The sequence below is a fragment of the Poecile atricapillus genome, chromosome 4 (assembly GCF_030490865.1).
Source record: "Poecile atricapillus isolate bPoeAtr1 chromosome 4, bPoeAtr1.hap1, whole genome shotgun sequence".
Taxonomy (NCBI): Eukaryota; Metazoa; Chordata; class Aves; order Passeriformes; family Paridae; genus Poecile; species Poecile atricapillus.
The window spans coordinates 9,848,041-9,869,153 of record NC_081252.1 but is presented as its reverse complement, the minus strand read 5'-3'; the positions used below and the strand labels follow the sequence as shown (position 1 = coordinate 9,869,153).

The 21,113-nt window shown below is 45.4% G+C and overlaps 1 protein-coding gene across 1 annotated transcript in view; it reads right to left on the bottom strand.

Moving 5' to 3' along the window:
* Positions 1 to 20,825, bottom strand: part of FAT4 (FAT atypical cadherin 4) — a 123,419-nt gene extending 102,594 nt beyond the window's left edge. The window contains exon 1 of the mRNA XM_058838096.1: positions 15,409 to 20,825. Within this exon, the coding sequence (XP_058694079.1) occupies positions 15,409 to 20,676 (5,268 nt within the window). The 5' untranslated portion in view covers positions 20,677 to 20,825. The remainder of the gene's footprint in view (positions 1 to 15,408) is intronic.
* Positions 20,826 to 21,113: the final 288 nt, after the last annotated feature.

The window sequence follows — 21,113 nt, the reverse complement described above, 5'->3', positions numbered from 1 at the left end:
GATGAAAGCTCTTTAAACATATTTTTTTTTTATTAGATCACTTATTTCATGGGTTTACTTAATGAATACCCTTAATTTGGAGTATTTGGCAATTAGCCTGGACAAGGACAGTGATTATTACTACCCCTTACCCAATAAGAGCTGTTTTTAGTATAAAAAGCCTAGATTAAACTAATGAATAAATAAATAGGTATTTTCTCTGAAAGGGTGGTGTTTATCCCATAAAGTCTCCAAGTAGAACAAATGGATACTACAGCAGTTTAATGCTACAAGTGCTAATTCTAAATTCAGACCAAAGTAGGAGGCCAGTTATGGGATTAAATTACAGGAATGAAACAACAAAAATACAACATTATCACTGGAAAAACAATGTACTTGTTATTGCAACTGGAATGTGCCTTTGATTAATGTAGAGAAGCTCCACAGCTCCAAACCCTTGATTTTGTAAGATTTACAGTGTAGGAACAAACCCTTATTCATGCCACTGAAACATCAGGCAGAACTTCCAGGAGCAACAAACTATTTCCCTGCTTGCAGTGGAGGCCAGATGTGACACCAAAGGTGGGAGATGTCTGGCCAAGACCAGCAAATGTACAAGAATAAAACAAATGCTGAACTGATTTGGATATTCAGCCAGGCTGAATGGGGCTCTGAGCACCCTGGTCTAGTGGAAGGTGGGAGCTGGAACTAAGATGGTCTTGAGGGTCCCTTGTGACCCAAACCATTCTATGGTTCCAACCCATAAAAATCTTTGGTTGAATACTTGCCTTTGCAGTAGCCAAACACTCGGCTCTATTTTTAATTTTTTTTTTTTTTTTTTTTGCCCGTGCTCTTTCCGTGTCAGCAGGACAGTCCCACCGTGGTCACTCCAGGCCCTGAGCAGCAGAGTTATGAATGTAGCACACAAAGGGATAACAGCTAATGCACATAATCCCTTGGGTAAGAGAATCAGCCCACTAAAGGAGACCTTTCTGCTCCGCCTGTAAGAAACCGCAGGGATGCCCTGCGCCGCTCGCTTACCAAAGAGATGCCAGGCAAGTTTTGCTGAGAAAAGAACCCTGGTTCTTAAAAAATTGCACTGCTTCAGCAGTAAACTCACAATGAAAAGAGAATTCTCATTTGCATCAGCTTTAAACATCCATGTTCTGGCGCTACAAAGCCTATGGCTGATAAAGTACTCTTTCTCCTTAGCAATAATTGTAGTGAAAATGCAAAGATCTGGCAAGATATTTGCTTCTGAAATACTTCTCTATTACCATGGAGAATTTGGAATATCCACCACTGCACTGGAACAAAATGAAGATAAAGGAGGTTGAATGCTACTATTATTGTTAGGATTTCTTTCTTCTTTTTTTTAAAGGCTCTGTGGATTTCAAAGGGGCAAGAATTAATCACAGAAATAAATCAAATACTGCTGCCAGTAACAGAGCAGGAAGAAGTGTTAAACAAAAACAATAAATACAAATGATTACTCACTCAAACAAATACACACATAGATAATAGTAGTTAATTTGGAAATTAACAGTGGGGTTTAAATCCCATGGGTGCCACAAATGACAGAGAAAACTAGAATAAAATTTCAAGAAAAAAAAACAGTACCTGTCTTCTACAGTAAAGGTATTTAAATGGATCAGGGCCATGAGTCCTCCATGCCTGGGGAAAATCCCTTTGCAATCAGCCAAGTGCTCATCCTCAATGACCACTGTGACTGTGGAGAACCCTGATTTGTCCTGGAGCTCTGGAATGCAGCTACATTCCTTCATTCCCCTCATTCCTGGAATCCATTATCCACCCAGGCTGGTCAGTAATGAGGAAGCTGTTGCACCCCTAACTAAATCTTCAGAAATCCTTCCTAGTTTTTGGCAGGTTTGTTGCAAGGCACAAGTAAAACCCAGCCACTGCAACATTTCTGGCTTCAAAAGAATATCTACTAATATTATATAAATATTATAATATTATATAATTAATATAATATTAATTATTAATTATTAATTATTATTATTAATTATTAATTATTATTAATTAATATTAATATTATATAATATTATATAATATTATACTAATATTATATAAAGAAGTTATGTTATTTAAAATTAAAAGCATGAGTTCCTGTTTGATTAAAAGTTAATTATGAAAAAAGATATAAGAGCAGATAGCAGAATTTTATAGACAGAACAAGAATAGATGAAGGGTCAGTATAGAGAAAACTCTAAAGAAAATGGGTTATTCTTTGGCTCCAGTTCCGTCAAGGATACAGTATGGTGGCCAGTCCCATTGAGGGCAAGGTCCACCCTTCCCACCCCAGAAGAGGCACACAGGAAAGGAACCAAGTCCTAGGAGACTGTCCAGATGCTCCAAACCTGTTGAATGCTTTTATACCAATGTCCAGTGCAGGCCACTTTCAGAAAATAGAGCCACTGTCATCATAAAAAACTAATGAAAACCAGCCTGGACTAGAATTTACATTCCTCAAAAGACAGTAAATCCTCAAGACAAGAGACCACCAGACCATCCTGTCAGCGTGTCACCATCCCACCAATGTTTTCAAAACCCAGGGGAGCCAGACAAAACCTATCAGCCTGTAACACAAACAATCCCTCAGAAGTGTATGTTAGGCTCGGACTTGAAGCCATAAATCCTTCTGACGAGATATTCACACACTGTAAGAGACCTGATTCCATCCTTTGTCGTGACAGAACTAAATTTCAAATACATAGGTGTGCACAAGCTGGAAATTGGGAAACTACCACTGACTGGGCTTAATATCTTAGAGGGAAAATTACTTTTAGGGGACTTACCAGATGAGAGCATTGATCTGGAAGCTGCTGACGGGCATTGACTGTGTAAACCTACAATGGCATATTTATAAAGTAGTTCAACATAGGATATATCTTTCAAAACATATAAATTAAAGTCATCCCATTGAAGCTAGGCTGGTGTAACTTTCACCTAAATCTATGCATAACATCTGTTAAATGGATTCAAGACTGCCACTACATTACATAAACTTTGGTACTTGTAAAGCTGTGGTGAATCACACAGCTATATCCTACTATTCTCCTTCACACGACTGGGGGGGAAGAAAGAAAGGAAAAACCACAGCAATTTACAAAGTGCTATCAGCTAACATAAGGACAGCTCTTCCCTAAAGGAGCAAAGTTTCACCAGAATAACTTCTCTCAAGACCCCTGGTTTAAGAGCAGAGAACTGCAATTGATGTTATTGAACAGGAGCAAAAAATTGTGGTGTCCCACATACATGCTGGTATCTCCAGACCCCTGGGTATGGGGCAGGATTCATTCAGGAGGTACATAATTGCACTTTTCAGCAAGATGCAATCATTGCTGGTGGAAACCAACAACATGGAATTACAAGTGGAATATGATAACCATTGTCAGTTATGTTAGACAAGGTCACAATTCCCTTACAGGACAAAGCCCTCATCTCCCCAGATGACAAAAACATTTCACATTCCAAAGGGCACTTCTCGAGCCTCCTTACTTTTCACCAAGCACTTAGAAATGTCAAGCCAGAGCAATGTCATTTGGCTTAGAACTGGTAAAAACTTCTTAAATCCCTGGTTTGCAATTCCAGCAGAACAAAACACAAAAAGAAGTGTTGGTAAATCGTTCAATGTAGGTGTTCCTTAACCTAAAATCCACAGATTGTGACAGCTTTTCTCTCCCAAAACCATCAAATGACCTGGAGCATGCATGATTATATTAAGATCTTGATAGCTATCACATGGAAATTAATGTTTCTGGCTACATTTAGTATATTGTGAAATATTTGCCTGTGTTTTTATTGTGCAGAACAACAACAACTCCAACTGTGCCTCTTCTACATTCTTTTATAACCATTTTATATGCTCAGTGGGGGAACAGAAAAAGAATTTTGTTAATCATTAAGCTTTTTCTTTCTAAAAGCAAGCCATGCTGACTGTCCCAATTAATCAATGTCTCTGGAAGTTGCAAAGGAAATTTAATGCACTGTTTCTGTTTCAGAATCCTTTCTACTAAACACCAGCCCTCTGTTTTTTAAATGAAGAAATACACAGACAGATATTTGCTATAATCATAATAAAATTGATTTTGTAGGGGTGGTGAAAGTTATATTTCAGCCCACTAAAAGCAATTCTTTCATTCCAATACAACCTTCTGAAATGAAAATTAAAAAAGAAAAAAAACAATGAGTAAACTGAATTTCTTATCAGCAGATTGCCACCTAAACTTGATTAAGTATTTATGAACCACTGAATTTCACACAGTCTGTTTCGTACCCGTCCATCTGCAGGTGAAGTTGGAGCCTCAGAAAAGTGGACCTGTCACCGCCAACCTGCTCTCAAGCATTCCTGAAGGATTTGTGGGTTGGTATTCCCAGCATAAACAGAAACCTGCATCTACTTTGGGATCTACTACTGAAATTCAGCCAAATCCCAAATATAGTGGCTTGCTTTAAGCAAGGCATGCAGGTCCCACTGTGGACATCAAGCACCTACCCCAACATAAGTCAGACAACACAGCCAATTTTTGTCTTTTTGAGACTATGCCACAACAGAGAGCCTTTAAATTAATACTCAATTATTTTTAACTATACGAGGAGGGAGCAGTGTGTTTGTTTACAAATTATATTATAGAGTCTGACTTCTCAGCCCAGGCTCCCACAAAACTGGTCCCCATTAAGCTGCCCTGTCGCCCACTTCACAGCAGAATTTATCCCTGGTTCTTTTCCTTGGAGTACTGTGCTAACACCATTGTCTTCTGTTCCTTTTTACAGAGCTCCAGCCATGTAAAGTGCCTAATTATAGACTCCAGAACGTCTTGATTTCCTTATTTCCTTGGCAAGGGCCAAGCTTTTTGTTAGATGTTTAGTGTTTACCCCGTGTCACTTTCAATATAGATTTGAATTTACACAAATAGAAGGTCCTTCTCATGTACTCGGGGCCTTATTTTCTGCTTGGTTATACCAATGTAAATTAAGAGCAATTTAACTAAATAAAATAGAGTTACAGTGAAGGAAAATTAGCATCACTCAGAGGAAAGCCAGTCCACTGTTTAGTAATAATTTCTTTCATTTACTCCAGATTCTCATGCTCATACATCCTTTAGAGAGCTAAAGCTGTAATAACAATATTATATTTTCACAGAAAAAAAAAAAAAAGTAGCATTTTCTTACAAAAAAAGGCTTTTTTTTTTTTTTTTAAGAAAGGGGAATGTAGCTGGGCTGAACTTATTTTTCTGTTTGTATAGCAGTAGCCACAATTAATAATCATAATATTGTGGTGTATTTTTGGAAGAGACTGTTTTGCACATGTGAGACCTCATGGCATCAGAAAAGCACATTCATTTTTATGGCACTCAATCTCAGAAGGAAAAGCTGTCTCACTCCATCAGCTTTGGGCAGCCTTAGTGTTGTAAATTGTATTTCCACAGGTGTTCTAAAAACAGACACATGTGGGATGATCAAGGAAGGATGAAGAGTGTCTAGATGACAACAGACCAAAGCAGCCCTGATTTGGATGAAGCTTAGTAACACCATTAGGAGCGTGACTTTGCAAATAGTTTTTTAATGCAAAAAAATTCTATGCAAAACAAGGGTGGTATTTCAACTTAATGACTGCAAATTGAGAAAAGACTTTCAAAATGAAATTTACTTGCCCTAGGGTGAAGTCTCATGTGCCATTTTTCTTCCATGCTCACCGGGAAGAACATCTTGCAGATTTCCAGCAACACTAGAGCCATCATTTACAAGACAAGAATCTTAAGGCCCTCTAAAGAAATTGCCTCTTTAAGATTTTGCTTTAAATAGATGGAGGAGGAAAAAGGTCTTGCTTCTACCCCCTTCTCCTCAGCCTCACCCTGATGGATGGTGCTGCTCATGGGTGGAACAGCTCTGACAGACTTGGAACAGCCACCATGTCTTGTGGCAGTGATTTATTCCTGCAAGCAGCTTTAAAGTTCAGACATGACATTTCCAGATAGCAGTGACCAGTTAATTTCTGGAACAATAAATAACAAATGCTAAGAAGAACTGGGCTTTGCTCAGATTAAGAGTCTGTGGGACTTAAGCTATTCCTTAACACATTCCTGTCCTGCAGTGGGCTGGCTTCCTCCTCCAAGCAAACCACCTTCTTGCAGGACAGGACATTATTCATACATGTGTGTCTTTTGTATACACACATATGTACCTGATATTTATACACAGACAGCATAAAGCATGGCAATAAATAAATAACCACAGTGATAAATCACCTGGGGCTCCAGGAGACACGAGGGGGCCACGTAAGAGGAGAGCTGGTTATGAGCAGAGGCAGCCACGTGCTTCCAAGGCTTCTCAGTCCAATTTTTAGGAGCTACTTTCAGCAGTGGATGGGGATTTTTCTATTAGCAGATAAGAACTGAAGGTTGGACAGCACGACATAAATCCCTGAAGATCCATTATTGTTCATTTGTTACAGAAACCTAAAAGGAGGGCTTAGCTCCAGCCTTTGGCGTCCTACCGAGAAGGAGTATTGAATTTACACAACTCCTTTCCTACCCTGTAAAATGTATCAAAATAAACATATCATACAATGCAGTTGCCTTCCTCCCCTCTTACCCGTCCCTCACACACAAACTCAAAACAGTGCTGAGGAGAAAGAAAAAAAAAAAGAAAAACCAACACAATAAGAGACACCTTTATCAGCCTCAGCCATCTGTGTTCCTCTAGTCTGATCCAAGCATTTTGGCAGGCGTGTGTGCAGCTTGCTCCTACTCCACATCATCCTGCCCTGCAAGAAGAAGTCCCCTCCCTCTTCCTCCCCTCTCTGCTGGCGCAGGTCAGGCAGCATTCTGAGTCTGCCCATTCCAGGACTTGAAAACACAAGGTATTGGTGCATATGTTTAATTAATTACGGTCTCAACACAATCACCTAACCTCATTCAGAGGAGCTTCAACCCCACTTGGTAGCTTGGCCCGAAAAACAAAGAGATGCCAAAAAACCCGCACAACTTTCAGTGCTGACCACAAGAATTACCTGGAGTTTAGAAATTCATAGGTAAAGATAAAATAAAACAGGCTAATTCCTCATTAGTTTGAAGTGCAGGAGTTAAGGGCATTGCCAAAGAAAGAAAACAGTGGAAAGAAAAATCACCACACCATAAATTAGTTTCCAGACAAACTGACATGACCCTACAGGGGTTAAAAATCTGGATTTCCATTAATTTGTTTGCTGAAGTCATAAAGGTTCAAATTCTTTCCTCAAAACAAGTGGGCATAAGGCAACTTTCAAAGGGAATAGAATCATGCTCAGGAAGACAAAAAAGCCATTTAAATACACTCAGAAATGCAGGTCTCAAAAGAATAAGAGTACAATAAACTACTGAGTTGGCCTTCTGCTTCTGAACAGCCTTGTAACAGCAATGTGTCTTCAATACTTTGGGAAGCATGACATTTTGATAGATTAAAAAGAAATGTTGTATTAAAAAGAATAAAGAATGAAAATGGGGAAAGCACCAGGAACCCTGAAGTGTAACATTATAGAAGAAAACCCCTATGGAAAAGTCAAGTTTTAAACACATATACTACAGATGTGCAGCACAGCTCTGGCATCTTATTTATTCCTCTGAAGTGTTTCAGGAGAATTCTCTTAATTTATCAAAAATGATCCAGAAAGGAGCTGACAAGAAAAGCACTCAGCTCAGCTCTCTCTCCTGCTCTCCAAGGAACAATTTATCTCCTAGTACACTCTGAGGGAAATAAAATCACATATTTCCCCATACATAGCGCCCATGGCAAACACACCCCTCCAGCTTAAAGAAGTGCTTTTCCTGTCTTAAAATGCATACATGCCCTGTGGTGTGGACTTGGTTTTTCTGCCTCCCCAAAGGCTTCAGGGTGCTGCACATCAAGTTCTTGTTTTGAAAGCCAATTAGCATGGCTCTGTGTAGTTCAGCGCTATCTAGTGTTGGATGCTACTTAAATTAATTTGGTACAAGTAGGATATAAATTCTGTTCATTGCTTAGAAAGAGGACTACACATCTGGGTGGATGAAACATCATATACATGTTCTTAGAACTGATAGTCTTCTCCTGGATTATACTGCAGCTACCAAAAGTAAAATGTTTGCCTTAAAACCCAAAGAGGTCTAGGTATGAAGCACTTGTTTAAAACCTTAAATTAATGGTCTTCTCATTTATATTTTAGACAAAAAAGATCTGAAAAAGGCTTCAGAAGCATTAAAATTAAACAAACTATCTCCAAAGAAATCCTCGAGGAAAAAAGCTACGATTATTTTATAACCATAACTAACACTCATTACTGTAACTCATAAGGTTGAAAGTTGTCTTTTATTATTTTCTGCTTCAATAGCAGATGATAAACTTGCATCAGCAGCATATCAGAGCAGAGTTATGACCCAGCCCAGAGCAGCTCCACACGTGGCACCTGGCAGAAAGCCCCTGGCAGGACTGCAGACCCTGCTCCCAAAGACAGGACACGCACATGGGTGCTGCTGGTCCATCTCTGCTCTCCAGGAGAGAGCACAGGCATGAGTCATGATGCTCCATCTGGTGATGGAGACCTCCAAAAGTGGCTGCTGTCCTAACCCAGCTCATAAATCCTCTCCTTGTTCCCATCAGCGACAGTCATGCTCCGTACTCTTAGGATGCCCCATAAAAGAGAGATCCAACTAACGGCCTGGAAAGCAGTCAAGAGTTACTTGTAAAACACAAAGCCTCCAGCTCATCAGTTTTATCAGTGCCATTCATACAGAATTTAATAAGAAGTAGATGATATGAGGGCTGGAGCACCTCTTCTGTCAAGACAGGCTGACAGAGCTGGGGCTGTTCAGGCTGGAGAAGAGTCCAGGGAGACTTCAGAGCACCTTCCAATGTCTAAAGGGGCTAGGAGAGAGCTGAAGAGGGATTGTTTACAAGGGCCAATACATAAAATACTTATTCCCATTTCTTTCAGTCAAAGATCTGTGAGAAAAAAACCTGTCTTTGTGTTTCAGCTCTATTAGAGAATCTGAATCGGCTTCAGGGCTCTTAGGAGTCATATTCCCTCACATGGCCACTGCAGGGAACCCAGACTTGGCCATGGGATGATGCCACCTTTGGGTCAGAGTGTGGAGGGCAGGAAGGTGATGAACTGCAAAGAAGATGCTCTTCTCCAAAAGGAGCCTCCAGAGTTCCTTCCACCTGTCTGAGCCTCAGAGCTGCTGAATGCCTTTCTGTCTGTAGGTCTGGATGTCTGCATTAATTGCAGCAGAACCCTTACACACTTTATTTAAGACCAAAATCACTTACTAAGACCGTGTCAATACAAGCCACAGCCTACCTACCATCAGCATGCATGTGTGATGGCTGCAGGACGTGAAATGCTGAAGCAAACTCGTATTTTCATTACTTTCTGCTTAGCTGTTGGCACATAAATTACCACTTCATAACAAGCCCTCTGGAATTCTTTTGCATTAACTAATGCAACTCGATGTATTTTTACAGTGCGATCATGGCTATCAGTTTCCATCTGTTCTACTGTCCTTTTGGAATGTTTTCGCTGTGAGGAAGTAAACAAAAATAGATCACTGTAAAAACAAACCTGCCTGACAGTCTAGACTGAGGGTCTAATTAAAAATAAGATTTATTAGAATAGAGAGAAATGTCGCAGTAAAACAAAGACACAGTTTCTCTATCATATCTGGTATTATTTTTGGCAAAGCCGAGCCAGGCTATAAATTCACTGAAACAAACCAGTATGGCACCAATGCACCATTCTGATCTAGCATCTCTTCTCCAGACTTGGGGAACGTGTGAGGAAAACTCTTCATTTCACTTCAATTTTAGTCACCATAAATTCCTTTTTTTTTTTAAATTGGAACACGAGCATGCTAGGGCTTGTCTCCACACAAGGTCTCGCACAGAGAAAGAAACCAAACTGAGCTAACAGTAATGCTACCCCCTAGCCTAGACACAGTTAAAACAAACTGTACCAGCAGAACTATGCCATGCCAAGGGCTTGCTTTGATATAAATTAAATGGACACCTTGCTCCTGGAAGGGTGGGAAGTGGCAATTCAAGCTCGGAAAGACTCAGAACACAGAAACCTCTGCCAGTCCAAAGAGAAGGAGCAGCCTTTGGTGAGGTGCAGTCTCACAGAAGCTGCACAAGCAACAGGACAGGACAAGAGCAAAGATCTCAGACACCACCACCAACACAGTCTCGCCCCAGTAAAGATACAGTAAAGATAAAGGTGAGGGCTGGGGACACCAAGAGGGGCAGCAGCCTTTGGTCACCAGCTTCTGGAGCAAATGGGCAGCCACTCATTGTTTCACCTAACACATGGAAAGAGCCCCGTGCTCCCTCAGCTCTGGGGGTATCATTTTACACAGAAAAGGACTCCCTCATTAACATTGATAGGACCCAAGAACCATTTGGAGATTCGTATGCAGAATTTAACACTTAGCAAAAATAAGCAGATGAAAATTTTGCCCTGTTTTTTTGGCCATTATTTCTAGTGTTTGCACTAGAGACGGATGAAAAATAATATTTTCCGTAATAAAGAATGTTGTTTTTAGAAGTCTAGTGATTTTTGAGATAAAAATTATTAGGTGACCTCACATGCAAAAATGCCCAAAGGCTGCTAAAATTGCAAAGAAATGAGAAATTCTAGATATTAAGAACGTGTAGCAAGGTGGAATCATTAAAGAAATTAGAGAGGATGAAAAAAGAGCCTACTTTGAACCAAAACACACAAATTGGTTTTGAATCGTTTTCCACATAAGGAACATTCATCTCCCACTCTAGTTCAAGATCCTTTTTCAGATTGTGCAAACGATAGCAGTAACTTAAATAATTACACATTTCTCAGAATGGGCAATATCAGCTTTAGGAAGAAAAAGAAAGGTGTCTTTGGAGCTGGGACAAGGCAGCAGATTTTCATTGTTTACTCCAGCATTTCATAAGCAGTTTCCTTTGTCAGGCAACAACTGATGTGCCATGCATCATTAAAGAATGAACCGATTTATAAATAGCATGAATACAAGGAGAACCCCATTGTTCTTCTTTGTGCTGGTAAATACGAGACATGCCAGATAAGACTCCTCTGAAGTGGGTTTCAAATTCCCCTACTAAATTTAAGGCCTTCCATCAGCCAGCTTGGCTGATGAAATGGCACCTTCAGTGTCTGGCCCCACCAGGCCACCCCTTTTCCTCTCCAATGGGATGATGAGTGACACCACACCCCTGCAGCAGCACCCAGCCCAAGGGATGCAGCCCAAGGGATGCAGGAGTGACATACAGCTAGCTCAGCCACAGGACACAGCCTGGGCAGAGACAAACAGCTCCACCTCAGCTATTTACACCAGGCAATCCCAGGTTTATGGCCATGGCTGCAGTTCCTACTGACTCAAGGCAAAACGTCCTGTGATTGTCTTTCCAGGAGGCCAGAGCCATTCACTCTGCCTTTCTTCATTGACTTCCACATCTTTACTAAGCACTGTCTGAAATCCCCACATCTTGCCCAAATAAAGAACACTTCCCCGGCTCGGAAGTCCAAGATCCCCAACAGTGTCAATCATGAAATACTCACAAGATGAAGCTGCAAGTGCACAAGCACAAAAGAAAACCCAGTGTCTCATTTCTCCCTGTCTGCAAATGAAGATTACCCCCCCCCCCCCCCTCTTTTAAGAGGATATTAACATTGCCAAGCAAAAAGCTCCAGCAGGACCACAGATCTGCCTCTCCAAGTATTTCCATTTTTAAATCAATAAATCTTTCATTTGAGTACCCTTTCCTCATTTACACCCTTCTTCTCCCTTCCTTGGGAGCTATGAACCTATTTAAAGTGTATTAAAGATGCTGAACTGAACCAGGAGTTCCCCTCCCAAGGTGTTACCCCTTCTCAATGGGTGTAGGTGATATATACATCACCATAAATGATACACACAGGGACTAGTAGTTCCTAGCAAACCCCTCAAGGAAGCCACCCACTGAAGGGTTAAACATGCAAACTGGAGAGCCCATCTAATTCCTCTTAATCCCTGGTAACACAGCACAGAAGATGAGGTATTGTTCCTGTTATTGCTGCCAGACACAAACCAGGGTGCAGCACACCGCCACCCAAAATATCCCTCAGCACGAGGTCATTGTGTGGGGAGGCAGGGCTGAGGGGACTCCTGTGAGGAGTGCAAGTGATGCCAGCAGGCATTAGTCATTCCATATTAAATATAAAATCATATTAAATATAAAGCCATATAAAAGCAGGGTGGTGAAACCCTCAGCCCTGCCCAAAAGGTTGAAAGAGAATTTATGTTGGAAAGCCAAGCAAAAGGAGTTTAGCTGAGGGGCTTTTTCCTAAGAGAAACATTTAAAAGGTATAGAATTGCAAACTGAAGGGACCCCTTTAGGAGGACACCTACATTGTTCTTTTTCACATGAGATCAACAGCGATGATTGTACTAACTTCATGATTAATGCAGCAGGGGGAAAAGCCAAGACTGATCACAAAACACATTAACACAGTGTCAAATCATCTTGTTTGTCACTGTAGATTACAAACAGGATAAAAATCCAAAATTAAATTACAAAACAAGCTTTCAGATTCAACGACTATCATCCAAAATTACACCATCTAACTGTAAAATATACTGGAACAAGCACTTGCATTTTCTTGACAAATCTCAAATATTTGGTACTTGAAGAAAGCTTTACTTCACCACTTGCACTTTCCTGATACACACCCCACCACCACCACCTTTCTCTCCATATAGTAATAACAAACACAGAAACACACACAAGATAAAAGCTAATGCTAAGAAAAAACCCACAGATTGTAAACAAACCCCTTTGTTTCCTAAAATTTTGTTGTTACTTTACTGAAAATAACCCTTCAATGTCAAGGTATGTCAGCTGTTTTGGGTTCAGCAAGGGATCCCCCACAGTCCTGTGCAAAATTCTGCCCTTGGACACTCTGTTCATAAAGCACCTACACAGAACCCTGGGATCTGTGCAGTCAGTGGGTCTTTAGTCTGATCCCATAGGGCAAACCCCAGGAATGGGTGAGAAATATTGGAAAGATACTTTCTTCTTCAGTTAGGGCACTAGGTGGATCTTTTCCATATTTTTGATATTATTTTAAAAGATAAATAGAATAAAATAGTGACAGAATTTGGGGGGGGGGGGGGGAATCACACCACTTCCCAAGGACAAGGGTTAATTCACTTCTGGAGCAAGTGGTTTCACGCAAGTCTGCTCCTCTTTTATGCTGCCTGCTGGCAAGACAAAGCTGGGTCACTGTTTCGAAACTGTAAATATCTCTATTTCACACCAGGTATCTGTCACCCTGGAGTCTGTATGAGACAAAAGATCTATTAACTTCCTTACTCCCGCTGCTCTCCTCACCAGGCTCAGACAGCAAGTTTAGCACTGGGCAGCTCCCCATGCTCAGTGGCTCACTCACATGCCACAGTGCAATTAAGATGATTTCTGGCATCAGGGCAGAGAGCGTAGCAGGCAATGAAGAATAATCATGTAGACATTGTTCAGAATATCCCATTACCATTTTTCCCTTTGCTTCAACCATACTGAGACACAAAACCCAACACACTCTTCATAAGAGAAGGAAAAAAGAAAATATACGATATTCACGCTTTTCCCCCACCAAAAAAACCCACCCAAGAAAATCCAAACCAAAACCAAGAAAAACAAATAGAAAAAAAATATACAAATATATGGGAAAAATGCTGTGTTGCTTATTCAGCACCCACTGACAGCTTGCACACAGAATGTCACTGCAGTAGTTCTTGTGTTGGACAGCAAAAGCCTTCCAGAGAAATCCCATCAGTTAACAGGAAGACTGCATATGGTTATGTTTTTAAAAGTTGAAAGCTGATTATAATTTATAATACATTTATAAAGAAGCACAGTAAGCTAATTACATTTGGGAGAAGACACATTTTAGAGGCTATAAAGATACAACCAGTAATAGGAAATTCTAACTACAATTATGCCTCTCAGGGTTCTTTACAGAATAAAACATTTGCTTGTGATTTCAGACGTGGTTTGCATTCAACAATGTAAAAGTTGTTTGAAGTTTCAATGGTTGTTCTCTTCCCTGCTCAGCAAATACTCATGTATTTTACAACATGTAAGAATATTACAGCCATAGGGTTGGGTCTCCTATGAGTCCTTCTTCCCCAGCTCAAGAAACTCTTTGCTCTAACTCAGAGCTGAGGGGTCATGATCCAAGTGCCCAATGACAAAGGCCTGACCCTCAAAACAACTTTCCGTCAAGAAAATATATGACACAACAATAAGGAAAAAATTATAAAGGTGTGTCTTTTACAAATTGTTAGCAGGGGTACAAAGACCTGCACAACAGGAATATTCTCACAAAAATAGCATTATTTAAACCAGCAGCACTACTAAAACAGGTCATTTTCCAATATGCTACTGTTGGTCAAAACGTGGCCATCAGCAGCACGCTGCACACACACCAGGACAGGATCACATCTCTGAGATGGAGCAGTGCTCAAATTCCCTGACAACCACTTCAGAGAGGATCTGTCACTGCCAGCATAGGAGAGAAAAGTTACACACCTACACAGATCATCCTTAGCCTGCAGAAGAAACAACAAAAGCAGCTGTGAAGAAATCCACAGCTGTCAAGTAAGAATTGGCGATACCACTTTTGATAAAATCAAACAAAAAAGTCCCCCAAACCTGCAAGCCACCACAATATCAAAACTAGGACTTAAATCCCAGAAGGAAGCATGGCTGTGGGATCTGTAGGGCCATGCAGTACTGAGTATGCTCAGCCAGAGAGGGAAATGGTTGAACCACTACACACTACCACCATCCTCTGCTGGCTGAACCACTCAGTGCCAGCCCCAAATTTCCAGGAGAGGCTGCAATTTCAAGCAAACATAAGACTCCTTTTCACACCTGGCTTCTCGGTATTACCGCAGAAGACAGCATGAATGATCAGCTCTGTGACTGAAGGCAGAGCAAGTAAAACACTTGTATTTCACAGACGATGCTCCAAACCTGGTTTCCACCCTTTGCTTTTCAAGCTAGTCAGGCAGAAAACCTTTAAAGACCCTTCAGTCAAGGCAAATGGCTTTGTGATAATGGATGTTTCCAGCTAAAATGTTACACTTTTACCAGCTGTCACATCCAAGAAGAGAAACAAAGCCATTTTCATGCTCATCAGTGAGTTACGTAAAAAAGTAACCTAAATTGGAGGTGTGTGAGGGGGACCTGTCATCCCAGGGATTTAGCCAGGCAGAGATGGCAAGAACTTCCAGGAGCTGTTCAGAGCCAGTTCTCCTGTCCAACACTGACACCACAACTTCAGTGAAAAATCAATCACAGTCCTGGAATTACACAGGAGTACAAAGACAAAGAAACAACTACTGAATAAAACTTTACCTCTGCTCGCTGGGTGCGGGGCAAAACGGACGACTTTTCAATGGCGTAAACATCCACCAGGTAGAGCCGTGCTCCTTGCTCCCTGTCCAGAATGGCAGCGGTCTGGATGACCCCGGTGTGGCGGCCGATGGTGAAGAGGCGCCCGAGGCTCCTGTCGTCGCACCGAACGGACACGATGTAATATTCCACCTGCGCCTCGGAGCCCCGCGGGCTCGCCGCTTCCAGGGATATCACGTTCGTCCCGATGGGCTCGCCCTCTTTCAGGATGGTGATGTATTTGGGCTGAGTGAAAACAGGCCCATCAACCCCTTGCAGAATTATAGTCATCTCAGTGGTGGATTTTCTCCTCTCAGGGCCCAGGTCGGTGGCAGAAACTATGAGGTTGTAGATGAGCTGAGAAGGCACCAACGCTGAGGCTACTCTTAAATCTCCGCTGTAGCGATCCACGATGAAGGTTTCAGTGTCTCCATTGACTATCTCATACTCCACCTCTCCATTGGCACCCTCGTCAGGATCCGCAGCCATGATTGTGGTTAGGATTGAACCGATCACAACCGAGGGGTCGGCCGCCAGGGCGTTCTGCGATATGAACACGGGGACGTTGTCATTTTGATCCGTCACCAGGATGGTCACGTTCTTGAGAGCAAATCGCCTGGACTCCACGGGAACAGCCTGGTCGGTGGCTTTGACTGTTAACTCAAAGAGATTGGCAAACTCCCGATCGATCTCAGCATTGGTAAATATTGTCCCTCTCACCTCATCTATACGGAAGTGATTCCCCCTTGGCATCTGCTGGATGATTGCATAGGTTAGCTGCCCGTTAATATCCGCATCCGGATCGTGAGCAGTCACAGAAATGACAGAGCTACCCACAGGAACGTTCTCGACAATTGATTTAAAGATGTCTCCCGGAGGAAAATGAGGAGGGTTATCATTGAAATCCCTAACGTGTATCACCACTGACATCGTAGAGGACCGTGGGGGCCTTCCTTGGTCTTTTGCTGTTATATTTAGCTTGTACAGAGACTGTGTCTCAAAGTCCAGTTTCTTGGCGAGAAAAATACTCCCGGTGTTGGGACTGATGCTGAAAGTCCCGTGATTGTTTGTCCCTGTAATGCTGTAGTGGAGGTCAGCATTGTCACCTGAATCAGAATCAGTGGCAGTGACAGATGACACAAGTTCACCAACCCTCATATTTTCTAAGACATCCACTAACAAGGTTGATTTAGGGAAGGAAGGGCTGTTGTCATTTTCATCCAATACGTCAATGCTCAACATGCAAGTTGAACTTAGGGAAACAGCTCCAGAGTCCACTGCTTGGATGACAAGGGAATATGAGGCAGTAGTCTCATGATCTAGTCTGCCTACTAAGGTCACCTGGCCTGTGCTGCTGTCTATTGCAAACTGATTTTCTTCATTTCCCTTGATTACAGAGTAGTGAATCAACCCATTAACCCCTTCATCAACATCCGAGGCAGAAACTCTTAGGACCTGTGTCAGATTCACTGCCAATTCTGATATAGTAGCTTGGTAAAGATCTTTCAAAAATTTGGGGGCATTATCATTGATGTCTTTCATATAGATCTGTACAGTTGCCTGATCCTTCAGAGGCTTTGGCAACCCCTGATCTGTTGCTATGACTGTCAGACTAAATACTGCAGCTCCCCTCTGTCTCATGAGAGCTTCTCTGTCAAACTGATGAGTGCTTCTGATTTCCCCAGTTACTGTGTTCAGCTCAAAATCCGGCTGCATGTGCTCAAATGAATACCTGACCTCACCATTCGGCCCAAAGTCCTTATCTACAGCATTTATTTTACCCACATACGACCCGCCTCTCTGTTCCTCTTCAAAGTAGAACACATAGTTGGTACTATTGAACAGGGGCCTGTTGTCATTTACATCCTCCAGAATCACGGTAACGTTCACAGTAGCATTGAGTGGTTCTACTGCTCTATCAGAAGCAACAACCAGTAAAACATATCTTTCCTGAAGTTCACGGTCCAGTTCACTTTTTATATACAGCTGACCATCTGGAAATATGCCAAAGGCATCCCCAGCATTTCCTTCAATTATACTGTAAGCAATTTCACCGTTCACTCCCGAGTCTTTGTCAGAAGCCTGTACCTTAAAGAACCTGGAATTCACGGGCTCTGACTCCAAGATAGTAATTTCATAGGAAAGCTGGTCAAACACTGGCGGGTTATCATTTACATCATGGACAGAGACAGTCAGGATAAAATTGGAGGACAGCTGAGGCACCCCCATATCCGAGGCCAGGATTTCAACCTGGTAAGACCCAGTGTTTATGTCAAGCGGCCCCGTTAAGCTTACAGCACCAGTTTCTTCATTGATTGAGAACAAGCCCTTTGGGTTTTGCTTAAGGCTGTAAAGGACCATGCCATTAACACCTTCATCGGGATCAAGAGCTTTGGCCTGGAATATGGTATGCCCAGCCTTCCAGTTCTCAACAACATTTACACTTTCCACCACGTGAACAAAGTGTGGGGAATTGTCATTTAAATCTTTGACAGTTATATTGACCACAGCATCCCCAGTTATCGCCCCACCTCTAGCAACCACCTTCAGCTGGTAAAATGCTTGCTCCTCCCTGTCAATAATACTGGCTGTGGTGATCCGCCCCGTCTCCCTGTTGATGGCAAACACGCCCCTCTGGTCACCCGTCGTAATGAGGTAACTGATGTTGGTGTTGAGGTCCATGGTGGAAGCAAAAACAGTACCTACGTGGTAACCCATGGCAACATTTTCAAAAACAACAAAACTGTACGTGCCCTGGCTGAAAACAGGGGGGTTGTCCTGTGTGTCCAACACAGTGATGGTGACAATGGCTTGGTTCTGCGACTGAAGGTGGCCACCATCAGTGGCCACGATCTGCAACTGGTAAGCAGTTTTCTCCTCCCTGTCAAGGGCTATTTTTGTTGTGATGACCCCTGTCTGCCCATGGACCTGAAACCTGGAGGTATCTCCAGCTGAGATGCTGTACTTGACTGTCCCATTGGGTCCCAGATCGGGGTCCGTGGCAGACACGGTGGTCACGTAGGTTCCGGCTGGCTCATTCTCTTGGATATGGGCAAAATACTGAACGGGGTAAAACACAGGGCTATTGTCATTCACATCCAGGATGGTCACGTTAACTCGGGCTAGCGACGAGAGGGGAGGAGAGCCCAAATCAGTGGCCAAGACCTGCAAGGAGAAGTGAGACTGCTCCTCCCGGTCCAGCTGCGAGACGGTGCTGAGCTTGCCTGAAACCGGGTCCAGGCGAAACATCTGGCGAGGGGTCACAGAGGAAGGGCCAACTGCTGCCAGCGCTGGCTCGGCTTCCTGCAGGGAGAAGCGGACAGTCCCATTGTCCCCCAGGTCCCCATCGGTGGCACTTAGGACAAGCAGCTCAGTTCCTGATGGCGAGTTTTCAGCCAGGGACACCTGGTAACCCTCAGGCTGACCGAAGCGAGGCTTGTTGTCATTGACGTCCAGGATGGTCACCACCAGCTGTGCGTAGGAGAATTTGGGCTGCACCCCCTGGTCACGGGCGCTGACGTTGAGCACCACCTGAGAAGCAGTCTCCCGGTCCAGCCCGCTGGAGCTGGATGTGCCTGCAGCATGCCCGGCAGTGCCACCCTGGGGGACAGCCGTGGTGACCAGCCCGCTGTGCTCGCTGATGCGGAACCAGCCCAGCTCGTTGCCCGAGACGATGCTGTACTTGAGGTTGGCATTGAGGCCCGAGTCGCGGTCTGTGGCGCTGAGGCCCCGCACGTAGCTGCCCAGGGGCACGTCCTCGCTGATGTTCACCCTGTACACCGACTGCCCGAAGACAGGTGGGTGGTCATTGATGTCGTTCACAAAGATCACCAGGCTGGCTACCGAGGAGCGGCTCACGGGAGCTGCCAGCGCCCCGTCGGGGGAGCCTGGAGGTGGCGGTGGGGCCCCGTAGTTATCTGCCACCGCTACGGTAAGGTTATAAGCCGGGATGCGTTCCCGGTCCAGCGCGGCCGCTACCTTGATAAGGCTGAGGTTGGGTACCTTACTGCTGTGCACCTCAAAGTGCCGCTGCTCGTTTCCCGCCAGGATGGACACGGAGATGTTCCCGTTGGCCGCGGGAGAGTCGGCATCGCTCACCGTCAGCAGGGCCACCACCGTGCCGGGGGCCGCGTTCTCATCCACAGAGGCAAAGCGGGAGGTGGCCGGGAAGTAGCGGAACTTCACCCGGGGCTCGTTGTCGTTGACGTCGAGCAGGCGGATGAGGGCCTCGGCCCGGCCGCTCAGCGCCGGCACCCCGCGGTCCATGGCCTGGACCGTCAGCGAGTACTGCTGCCGCATCTCGTAGTCCAGGCGCTCACGGATGCGGATCACCCCGCTCTCGGGGTCCACCTCAAAGGGGAGGCTGCCAGCCCCGTCCCCAGCGCCGCTGCCACCATCGCCTCCCTCCAGGCGGTAGCGGATGTCGGCATTGGTGCCCTCATCGGCATCAGCCGCAGTGACCTGGAGGACGCTGGCCCCGACGGGCGCATCCTCGGGCACTCGTGCCTGGTAAAGCGTCTGGCTGAAGATGGGCGGGTTGTCATTGATATCCTGGACGGTGACGTTGACCTGAAGGTACCCTCGGCGACGGGGCTCGCCCTTGTCCTCCACCTGCACCAACAGCTGGTAGGTGGGGGTGGCCTCCCGGTCCAGCCCTCCACGGGAAACCAGGTGCAAGAAAGCTCCCTCACCGCTGGGGTTGAGGGTGATGTTGAGGCGGAAGCGGCCCTCCTCGTTGCCGGCCACGATCCGATAGGAGCCGTGGTCCACGCCATTGGTGCCACTGTCGGCGTCGGTGGCAGTGTCCAGGATAAGCTGGCGCCCGCTGCCCGTGTCCTCCTTGAAAGTCACCACGATGGAGGGGTCGGGGAAGACGGGCGCGTTGTCGTTGAGGTCGAGCACCAGGACGCGCACCTCGCTGGGGTAGGTGGGCTGGCTGGAGAGCACCACCAGGTCCACCACGTCGCTGGCCAGGCTCTCGCGGTCGATGGTGGCGCGGGTGTGCAGGGCGCCCGAGGTGGCGTTGATGGCGAAGAGCTCGTGGTGCTCGCTCAGGCGGTAGGTGAAGCCGGGCCGGGTGGCGATGGTGCCCACCCAAGTGCCGGGCGGCTGCTCCTCCAGCACCCGGAACACCTGGCGCGGCTCCGCGGCGGCGCTGCCCAGCGGCGGCAGCAGCGGCAGCAGCAGCGACAGCAGCAGCGGCGGCCCGCGGGCGGCGGGGGGGCGGCCCATGGCGAGCCGGGGGCGCAGCGCCCCGAGGGGGCGGCCCGGCGCCGCCGCTTGCCCCGCTCCCGCTGCCCTGCCCTGCCCGCCGCCTCTCTCGGCACCCGCGGACGCTGCGCTCCGGACGCGGACGGGAGCGGAGCCGGCGGCGCTCCGCGCTCACGGGACGCTCCGGCTCTGCCTCTGCCGCCGCTCCTCCCGCCGCCGCTCCGGGGCTGGGGGGCGGCCGGGGGCTCCGCGCCGCATCGCCGCTCAGCAGCCGCCGCCGCTACCGCCGGGGCCCCCGCGGCCCGCCGCTCCCGCGCGGTGCCCGCCGCCCCGCTGGCATGCCCGGGCGCACGGCGGCCGGGCCGGTCCCTGATCCGCGGCCGCCCGGACCCAACTTTGCCCGGCGCTCATGGATCCCGGCCCTCTTGACGGCCGGGCCGGCTCCCCCCACGGCCGCC